The following is an 11373-nucleotide window of genomic DNA, read 5'->3' as shown; positions in this document are numbered from 1 at the left end:
TAAAAAAAAATTCCTCCAGACTTTTTATTATTTATTTTTATTTTAAAAAGGTATTTATTATTTACTTGGCCATGCCAAGCAGCATGTGGGATCTTAGTTCCCCAACCAGGGATTGACCCATGCCCCTTAGTCTTAACCACTAGCCCTCCAGAAAGTCCCTGAAGCTCTTTCTTAGCCATTCACTCTGCCTAACTTTCATCAGTTTCCACGTTCCATTAAAAAGAACCTGGGGGGGGGGTTGAGGTGGGATGGAGGGAAAAAGAAGACATCAAAACAAACAAAAAACCCTCCCTTTCTGAATTTTTAAAGATTATATTTAAATTATCTCCTTAGAAAAGCCCCTTGAATTGCTTCTCAAGCCCATCTGTTTGGGCTAGCTGCACATCTTTCGTTGCTACTCAAGTTCCCTGTAATTTTAACGTCTCCAATTCCATCAAACATGCCACAAAAAATTTGGCCAAAATGTATTGTATAAGGAGCCAAGATACTGCATCCATGTACTAACTACCACATCTCTCACAGCTAACCATGTCCTGATCAGCTAACCACGTGCTGAGCCTACCAAGTCAGCACAGGTACTGAGGAAGGACCGCAGACTTGAGTCTGCAGCCACATCAGGGAGAAAGCACTGTGGTACTAACCCCAGCATTCCAGTCTCATTACTCACAGCAATAGGTCAATCTCCCACTTCTGCTATTTCACTCGTTCTTTGACAGACCACTACGGATTTTAAAATGGCACATGGAACAATATAGTTAAAATAATCATTAGGGATAGCACTGGGCCTCACTGCTGAATTAAAAACCACTTCTAAGTGTGTAAGTTCCAGGTTCTCCTGGTAGTGAGTGGCACTCACTATGAACAGTGGGTTTACAGGCCCTCTGGTCAACCACTCATTCACTGATTCGAGGAAGAAGCCTGTATTTTAATAGAAATCTTTATGAGTCCACTGTATCCTCAGTATGGTTCTTGTGTCCTGGCCCATGAGGTGGGGATGTGTGGCCTCGGGCTTCCTGAGCCGAGGAGGGAGTGAGCACCCATACGCACCAGAATTCGGCGTGGTGGGCGAGTTGGTCTGGTTGTTCTGCACGGCTGCGGCCACTGCGTGCGCGGCTGTCACGGCTGTCTTTGCAGCATAGAGGTTGGCTTCTTCCTGAAACTTGCCAATATTCTTCTTGTACCTGATTCGTTTGTTGCCAAACCAGTTGGACACCTATAAATCACAAGGACGTGAGTAAGGGGAAGCGAGAGTCAAAGGAGGAAACAAACAAAAATCAAATTTCCAATACTAACTGTAGGACCCCCGGGGGAGACCTTGGGAGACACTTGATTCTAGCCTGTGATCACATCTCGGGGATAAAGAAGAATGGTGCTGAGGCTCACTCACTCTTTTGGCAAACCTCTCAACACTCTTGGAATAAGACAATTTCTTGGAGTTACTAAAATGGTAAATAAAAATATTTAAATATATCAAAAATATTCAGTTGGTGTATACCAATTCATATATAAATGATTAGTCCTCCCCCCATCCCCAAAGGAGCTGAAAAACGAAAGGAAACGTTTGTTAAGTTAGGTAAATAATAAGAAACACTTGTGAAAGAATGACTTGTTCTTTTGGGGTCTGGAACAATTTTGGCAGCTGTACAGTAGAATCATGTTTGGTCTGCTGAAAAGAGTAACATCAATTAATAATGGATGAAAAACCCCTTTGTCTCCTGCCTTAGAAGATACTGTACGTCTGCCAAGATGGCTGCTCAAGTTCTGCCAGTTAACATGTGAGAAGGTCACAACGTGAAAACTCAAGCAATTCAATAAGGTCAAATGCAAATACAGAATCAGCAGCTGATTTCATCAGGTGGAATATACTTCTTTCTTTTGCAAACTACTTATGATGTCAACCAGCACAAATGGAAGAGATTTCTTAGGAGGAACTTGGCAACAGGCAGATTTCATCACACTTCACTGACAACAAAACTTCAGCCCAAGATGCACTGCTTATAGTTACAATGAGTGTTCAGGCACCTGGGAGCTGAGCTATATAAAGAAGAAGCTAAAACCCACACAGCAATGTATGAATAGGTACCCACTTTGCTGTGTAAAAGGCTCTGACCTCTCTCTTGTTAAAGTAACAGTTTAAAAATACTTCTTAATAATTTCTTAATCATCTTTCAAAAGAGCATGCTGCAGTGGTATCAGGCGGAGTGGGTCACAGTTTCATCCTGAATAGTTATTTAGGGACTCTGAGAAAAGGATAAGGAGTGAGTGATATGAGCCCTCCAACCCAATTTATACCAGTGGGCATGCTGGTTGACCATCTCTGCCAAGCCTTTAATTGCTTTGGAAATAGACCTCTCATTCTTCAAACCATGGTGCTCATCCTTCCAGGGAAAGCTAGAGAGCCCTGGCAAGGGAGCCACACGAGGAAGACAATGTTGGCCTGCTGCTGCCTGCATGCAGTCCCATCCTGGGGGGTCACTGTGCACACATATGTGCGTGCACACACGCCAGCACATTCGCTGAAGACCTGTGCAGTTACCATGAGTGCAGGTTCAGACAGAAACAAGCCAAAACTCGTCGGGAAGCAAATATGCTGCAGTTCAGGGCTTCCTAGCCATTTCTGTTCCACTGTCGTCTCCCTCACCAGCAAGGAAGGATTTTGTGTCCCTTCTTTTCTTCAAACAGTGGTGGTAATAGTAACTATTTAACAAGCATCTCCTTTGCACCAAGCATTACACATAGCCTTTTGCACACATTTTCTCAAGTAGCATCTTAACAATCTCAAGGGCTAGGTGGTTGATTGTCATCACACAGGCCTCACACCTGTTCCAAATCTAATGACCTTCTCTCTCTCAACTTGTTTTGCCACTCAGCAGCATCTGACACTTGTAATTATCACCTGTGACATTATGCTTCTGCTTCTCCTTCCCTGATACACTATGGTGTGTGTGTGTGTGTGTGCACATACACACTTTCTCCAAGACTCAAGCTCTTAGCTCTCTTCTTTCTCCTTAAGCAATCTTATCTCTATTAACAATTCTAACTATGGTCTCTGTGAACCAGACTTCCACCTCTATCCCTAACTTCTATGAAGAATTTCAGTTCTTGATTTTTAAGACATTTTCTTATAAATGTTCTGCCACAACCTGCAGCTCAACAGATCTCAAATGGAACTTGGGTGTTCTTTAAACCTGCACCTCCTTCTCTATTTTCTATTTGTGTCATGGCATCTCCACCACCAGCGACATGGTACTCACTTCGAATCTGATTCCACTGTAGGCAGCTCCAATGGATACACAGTTCTTTACTCAGAACTAAGATCTGGTTCCCTTCCAATTCCACGTACGGGCCTTAGTTCCAGTATCTAGGCTGTCACAATATTAGGCTCTCAAACAGACCTGAGGGACCCAACTCCACTCTGCCTTCTTTCAGCCCCGTATGCTTGGGGCAGGTGCTTGGCACAATAGTGTAGGGCATGCAACTGGGTGGCAGAGTTAGGTAGGTAGGTACACAGGTGATGAGGCGGAACAGGAGCTGTGGAAAGGGCAGAGGTCAGGGAAGACAAATAGGCAGAATTTGGCCACTGACTCACAGTGTAGGCCAGGGGAGAGGGAGAGGGCTGACGTGATGCTAACCTGGGGCCCAGGCCTCCAGGAGGATGGACGCAGATGTTCTGGGAGGGATTTTTGCACCAGGAGAAGGCGGCCTCAGTGACTATGAGATTCATTCCCATACCAGAATTATGTCTCTAAAAATAAAGGTTCTGAATTAAGACTGAAAACAACTCTGGTGGTATTTGTTCTGGTTATGCTTGTTAAAGCAAGTTCTCATAGCCCTTACTTTCACAAGCCTACCCTACCTTTCACAAGCACGTCCTCAGCTCAGAAGGCAGACCTAGAGAGCTGCCATACAAAAACTCCCTTCAATATACAACATCACTCTAGCTTGTCTGATTAAGACTGTCAGGCCTTTGAAAGAGTTAAATATTGAATATATAGTGGAAAGGGAGATATTCCTGGCTGAGAGGGAATTTGGCATTTCTTAAGCATAATTAATGAAAATTCCCCAACTCTGAATTTAGCAACAAAGGCCCATTTTAGAATTCTCTTCTTCTAAACAATTCTCTGTTGGATTCCATACTTTGTAGTTAATATTACCTTGACAATCAGAGAAGCTATAATACATTAATGAAACCTAGCCAGGAAAATCAGATTACAGCTTTATTAACAGTTTCATAATTGAGGAATCTCCATACCATTGAAGGTCTCATCTCCAGATATGTAAGAATCCTGTGTTTATGCATACCCCTGGACCAATCAAACAACAGTCATCACTAATAAAGGTTTATTTAATTCTCATAGTAAAATTTTAATATCACCAGCAGCCTGGGGAAGCTTTAGCAAGTGGATTTGCTTGACATCAGATCATTTCTATTCTGCTAGTCCCAATACTTCTTAATCTTTAATATCAAGGCAATTAAAATTAATGGCCACTCATCCGAAGCTACTGTGGGCAGTGTTTCCTTGACATCAATTGTTTGATGGGATTACCTAGAGGTTAAACTAACAAGCAAGGTTTAATTGGAAGCAATGAAAGAAGCAGTGATCATACGTTATGTTTAACCTGCATAACCACATCTAAATGAATATCTAGAAATGTTAAACTATTTCTCAAATTAAAATATGCACGTCACATTCTGATATCACAGATTTGGGTATTGCAGCTATCAGCTATTAAGACCACACTGCTGCAACTGGGATCAGTGTAATTAATGTAGAAATCAACACCTAAATTCAGGAGTTTTTTTTTCACCTTTTAAAGACACCTAAATTCAGGAGTTCTTTTTCACCTTTTAAAAACAGATGGATACAATTAGTTGCAAAAGTCAGCCAGTAGGAAGCACCAAAAGCTACAGAGCACATGCAGGCCCCTCCTACACAGGGCTCACAATGGAGTCAGGCTGTACACACATGCTGGAAGGAGAGCAGAGCTTACTCTGTCTTTGACCAATGGTCTGTACATTGGTCCCAGAATAGAAACATGGGCAGGAAATTGGTGAAGAGAAAAGGAATATTTTGTCCCATGCTTCTCTTTTGAGCCACATATCAAGGATTCATGACTCTGGACTGTGCAGAAGGTAAAGGGCTGGGCAAGAATTTTAAGATCAATTAAATATGAGAATAAAAACACAAGTACTCTCCTCCTCCTACTGATGTTCATCACTACCAGCTCCCAGGCTGAATGCCTTTGGCAATCAGGGGAATGAGTAGTGAGCATTTTTCAGAGTGTTTATTTTCTGGAGCCCTTTTGCAAGGCCAACAAGTGACTGGAAAAGCTTCTGTTCCCTCTCATTTACTATAGCCATGCATTCCCCCGACTCTATTCACTTGCAGACTGCCAACTGCCTTTAAAAAGTACAATGTTTTCCTTTTTAAAAAATGTTTTATCTAAGTACAGTTGGTTTAGTGTTAATTTCTGCTGAACAGCAAAGTGATTCAGTTATACATTTGTGTGTGTACTAAGTTGCTTCAGTCGTGTCCAACTCTGCGACCCATGGACTGTAGCCCACCAGGCTCCTCTGTCCATGGGATTCTCCAGGCAAGAATACTGGAGTGGGTTGCTGTGCCCTCCTCCAGGGGATCTTCCCGACTGAGGGATTGAACTGGAGTCTCTTATGTCCAGCTGCACTGGCAGGCGGGTTCTTTACCACTCGCGCCACCTGGGAAGCCACATATATATTTGTTCATATTCATTTCTATGATGGTTTATCACAGAATACTGAATATACTTCCCTGTACTATACAGCAGGACCTTGTTTATATATACTAGTTTGCATCTTCTAAACCCAAACTCTCAATCCTTCTTCCCCCAAGCCTTCCTCCCCCTTGACGACCACAAGTCTGTTCTCTTCATCTCTGAGCATGTTTCTGTTTCTTAGATATGTTCATCTGTGTCATATTTTAGACTCCACATATAAGTGATATCATATGGTATTTGTCTTTGACTTACTTCGCTTAGTATGATTATCTCTAGACCCATCCATGTTCCTGCATATGGCATTATTTCATTCTTTCTTATAGCTGAGTAATATTTCAATCTGTGCACCACCACACACACCACATCTTCTTTATCCATTCATCTGTTGATGGACATCTAGTTTGTTTCCATGTCTTAGCTATTGTAAATAGTGAGGCCATAAACCTAAGGGTGCATGTATCTTTTTGAATTACAGCTTTGTCTGGGTATATGCCTAGAAAACGGATTGCTAGGTCATATGGTAACTCTATTTTTAGTTTTTTGAGGAACCTCAATACTGTTTTCCATAGTGGCTACACTAATTTACATTCCCACCAATGGTGTAAGAGGATTCTCTTTTTTCCACACCTTCTCCAACATCTGTTATTTATAAGCTTTTTAATCATGGTCATTCTGAGCAGTGTGAGGTGGTATCTCTTTATAGTTTTGATTGGCATGTCTCTAATAATTAGAAACAATGAGCCTCCTTTCATGTGCCTATTGGCCATCTGTATGTCTTCTTTGGAGAAATGTCTGTTTAGGTCTTTTGCCCATTTTTTTATTGGGTTGTTTGTTTTTTTGGTTATGAGTTGTATGAGCTGTTTGTATATTTTGGAAATTAAGCCTTTGTTGGTCATATCATACACTAAAAAGGAAACACTAGAAATGGACTGTAAACAAACAATCCCTTTTAAATCACATCAAAAAATATTTAGGAGTAAACCTGACAAAGGAGGTAAAAGATTTATATGCTAAGAACCACAAACATTAATAAAAGAAACTGAGGATGACTCAAAGATGGAAAGATATTCCATGCTCTTGGATTGGAAGAATTAATATTGTTAAAATGGCCAAACTACCCAAACAATCTATAGATTTAATGTGATTCCTATCAAATTACCCATGACATTTTTCACAGGACTAGAACAAATAATTTGAAAATTTACATGGTACGATAAAAGGCATAGAATTGCCAAAGCAATTCACAGAAAAAAGAACAAAGCAGGAGGCATACCCCTCTCAGACTTCAGATAACACTACAAAGCTACGGTAATCAAAACAGCATGGTACTGGCACAAAAACAGACATATGGATCAATGAAACAGAACAGAAAGCCCAGAAATAAACCCACACACCTATGGACAATTAATCTTTGACCAAGGATGCAAGAACACATAACAGGGAGAAGACAGTCTCTTCAGCAAGTGTTGTTGGGAAAGTTGGACAGCCACATGTAAATCAATGAAATCAGAACACATCCTTACATCGGATACAAAAAGAGACTCAAATGACTTGAAAATTTAAATATAAGACATGATACCATCAGACTCCTAAAAGAGAACATAAGAAAAGCATTCTCTGACATAAATTGTACCAATGCTTTCCTAGGTCAGTCTCCTAGGGCAATAAAAAGAAAAGCAAAAAATAAACAAATGGGATTTAATCAAACTTATAAGCTTTTGTACAGCAAAGGAAACCATAAATGAAAAGATAACCTACGAACTGCAAAAAATTAAAATGTTTTTAAATGTGGAATCTAAAAAAGACAGACTCAAAGAAACAGAGTAGAGTGGAAGTTACCAGGGATTGGGTATAGCTAATAATACTGTATCACATACTTGAATGCTAAGAGTATATCCTAAGTGTTCTCACCAGGAAAAACAAATGGTAACTATGTCATGGGATGGAGGTGGTGTAGCTAACACTGTGTAGTAATTATTTTGCAGTTTTTAAATGTATTGTGTCAATCTGCTGCACACTTTGAACAGTGTTATGTTTCAGTTATACCTCAATACAGCTGGGGAGAAAAGTAAACATGCTTTCCAAATACAGTAACTAAATTCAACTTTTGTATCACTTTTTTACTTTTTTTTTTCCCAAAAATATACCCAGTGCCTTCTACTCACTTAGAATCTTTAAAGATTTAAGATTAATCTTTAATCTTAATTCTCAGATTCACTTAGAATCTTTAACTCTGAGGTAGATACATCAGATGTGGGCAGTATCACATGTTGAATAAATACTTGGGACTTGGTCTGGTTTCAAATCCACACTGTTATTTACTATGAGTGGCCCTGGACAGATTATTTTAGTATTCCTGTCATATACAATGAGAACAATAATAAGGTTAATATATTTCTCATAGAAATGTTAGGTACATTAATGGTTTGGGCCCATAGTGATTACCTAATACTATTAATTATCACTGTCACCCATGTTTTATCCATGAAGAATCAAGAGATGCAGACTGTACACAAATGGCCCTAAATCATATAGTGAAGGATGACAAATCCAGATTTCAACCCCATAACTCCCTATCAGTTTTCCCCCCTTTTTTACAATTAACTGTGGTGTATTTATTGAATACGTGTTACAGTCAGTGCTGTACTAGGTGCCATGGGGGAGACAAAAAAATAAACAGGAACTTCTACTTGCCTAGAACTTACAATCTGGTCATAAAAACAATGCTGCATATTCAAATAATTAACAAAAATTGCATGATGGTGATGATAACACACTAAACTACAGAGAACAGACTCTAAAAGGAATCTGGAGGAAGATAAGCCCCAGCAGGTATGGGAAATCAAAGGAGAATTCAAAGGTAAGGTGAAATTTGAACTGGACTTCAGCTTCAATTCAATTCAATAGTATTTCTACTGAGACTCCATATTTCAGAGGTACAAACCTCTAGAAGCCCTGTTCAAACAAAGAAGCCAAAAATATAAGCTGCCTCCATCTACCTGGACCTCTCCAAGATCCCAGAGACTTTTTCTACTTTCTGACTTGACTCCCCTTTCCCTTAATTTCTTAACTTCTCTTTTATAATGAAAGGGGAAGGAGACACCATTCTAAAGGAAAATAGGAAAGGAGAATCAAGGAGTGTTTCTGCAAGGAGTGTTTCTGGAAGAAGTGAGGTCTAACAAGTGAGGAATACTTTCATCGTGGAGAACAAGGGAGCCGAGAGAGAGCAAGAAGCCATGGGTACCAGGGTGAAGCACCTGACGGACCAGCAGCCTCTGGCTAAGAAACAGGAGAGGAGAGAGTGCTCCAGACCAGGGAAAGCCTGAAGAAGAGCTCTGCTGGTGCTCTCATCACCCACACCACCCCAGGGCTCACTAAGTGGAAGGGAGACTGAGATTGCGGGGAACAGTTCCTGTGAGACCACCTGAAGCCAGGTGAGGCAGCCTTTTGTCTAGGCGACTATCCCATATTAGTAGTCTGCACACCTTTTCTTGGAATACTGCCTAAAAAAAAGGTGAAAAATCAGGTACTTGCTCATACATTTTTTTCTCCTTTGTACATTTTTTAAGTTGGCATCTACAATTTTTCATTATGAGCTTACAGTTATAAACAATGTTATTTTAGTATGCCATAAATGTTGACATTTTAAAATAAAACTGTAACACTGTTCTTTAAAATGCATCCAACCAAATATAAATAGAAAATTGATACCCACTATCCATTTTAAAAACATATAAACTTGTTTTTCTTTAATAGTCAAAATTTTTGTGTTCTCTTTTGTTTTTGGAACTGTATTTCCATTTCATTTCCCTCCCATATTATACTAATGCAATATACTTTTATGTTTTACAAGTAATATATGGAAATTGAATATTTTAAACTCTTTTTTATTTCCTGTAATTATAATGCTCTACATGCTTAACATGTTCTGGATTAAGCTATCAGTACACTGAATCTAAAATTAATCAAAGCAATACAAATACTTATTTTGATAAATAATACTTACTTTGACCATCAAAAGTAAGGTTTTATCACACATTCATTTATTTTTTTAATAGCTGAAAAAAAACCACTTTATTGTTAAAAATTCTATCTTTATCAGCATTGAAATTCCCCCTTATGAAGTCAGAGTTCTTCAGAGGGGAACATTGGTTAGATTCTGATTCACTAACTTTTTTGTAAACCACTGAATACTTTGAACACATTTTTCAATTCAGAATCAACACATGTATTAAGCAGAAGGGTGCTGGATTATAAAGTGCTGACTGAAGGAGGTTTGGTTATCACCAATATTTCACACAATCCTTTGTTGAGCACCAGAAAGGGTCTCACACTCTGGGGCAATGAGTGGGAGTACCTATTTCATAAAGTGGGAAAAGAACAGGTGGAAAGGGGAAGAGGAAAAAGGACAACCACATGAACTTCCACCCTAGCAGCTTTCTGAGGCAAGTGGGTTTTAGGAAGGAGTATGTATATATACTGGAGAAGGCAATGGCACCCACCTCCAGTACTCTTGCCTGGAAAATCCCATGGACAGGGGAGCCTGGTGGGCTACAGTCCATGGGGTCACTAAGAGTCAGACACGACTGAGCAACTTCACTTTCACTTTTCACTTTCATGCATTGGAGAAGGAAAGGGCAATCCACTCCAGTGTTTTTGCCTGGAGAATCCCAGGGACGAGGGAGCCTGGTGGGCTGCCGTCTATGGGGTCGCACAGAGTCAGACACGACTGAAGCAACTTAGCAGCAGCAGCAGCAGCAGCATGTATATATACATTTATATATACATACATACACACACACATATATATACACACACACACACAAAGGAAAGCTGACCAGTGAAACCCTTTTAAAACCATGCATGCCCTTGTACCCTCTGGAAAACCTTCACCTACTCTGTGAAGCATGTGCACCCGCGTTTAAGACTGCTGCCTCAAGTGAGCAGGCACACTCTGTTTGCATTAACTTCTTTTATTTATTTATTTATCTTACTTAGTTAGTTTATTTTTCGGCTGCACGGTGCAGTATGCGGGATCCTAGTTCCTCAACCAGGGAGAGAACCCATATTCCCAACAGTGGAAGCCTGGAGTCCCAACCACAGGACCACCAGGAAAGCCCCACGGATGCACTAATTTCTCTGTGTGAGGACATGTGGAAGTCCCTTGGACAGGATGCATCCAGGGAAGACCTTGAGCTGTAAAAACAAAGCTCACTCAGGCAGTCACTTAGATGTGTCACAGTGACCTTTCAGAGCTCAACAAACAAATTTGTTACCATCAGGAAATCAAAAACATTTAAAGAAATAAACTGAGAGCAGTAGACACATTTTACTTATTATTTAGCATAGCCTTTCTGTAAAGTAAGCCAGCAAATATGGATAGACATATGTTTGGATTCAGCATTACTTAGAATTTATCTTGAGTAAATATTTAGAGATACATATGAAAGAGATTTGTTACAGTCTTATTTAAAATAGTAAAAAGAGAGGAGATATTAATTTATAGCACATCTGTATAATGGAATATGATCACTGATTAAACATGTTGAAGACAAATATTTATTGACATGGGGTTACTATTCACAATGTATTGTAAAGAGGAGGAAAGGGCTTTTTCTT

At 39.9% G+C, this 11373-nt stretch overlaps 1 protein-coding gene across 3 annotated transcripts in view; it reads right to left on the bottom strand.

Moving 5' to 3' along the window:
* The window catches only part of PBX3 (PBX homeobox 3), a 225339-nt gene that overhangs the window by 5638 nt on the left and 208328 nt on the right, over window positions 1-11373 (bottom strand). For all 3 annotated transcript variants that reach the window (XM_061433522.1, XM_061433521.1, XM_061433523.1), the window contains one exon: window positions 1048-1213. In XM_061433522.1, coding sequence (XP_061289506.1) covers window positions 1048-1213 — 166 coding nt within the window. The remainder of the gene's footprint in view (window positions 1-1047; window positions 1214-11373) is intronic.

This window comes from Bos javanicus, chromosome 11 (genome assembly GCF_032452875.1).
Source record: "Bos javanicus breed banteng chromosome 11, ARS-OSU_banteng_1.0, whole genome shotgun sequence".
NCBI lineage: Eukaryota > Metazoa > Chordata > Mammalia > Artiodactyla > Bovidae > Bos > Bos javanicus.
This window is presented reverse-complemented; position numbering and strand designations above follow the sequence as displayed.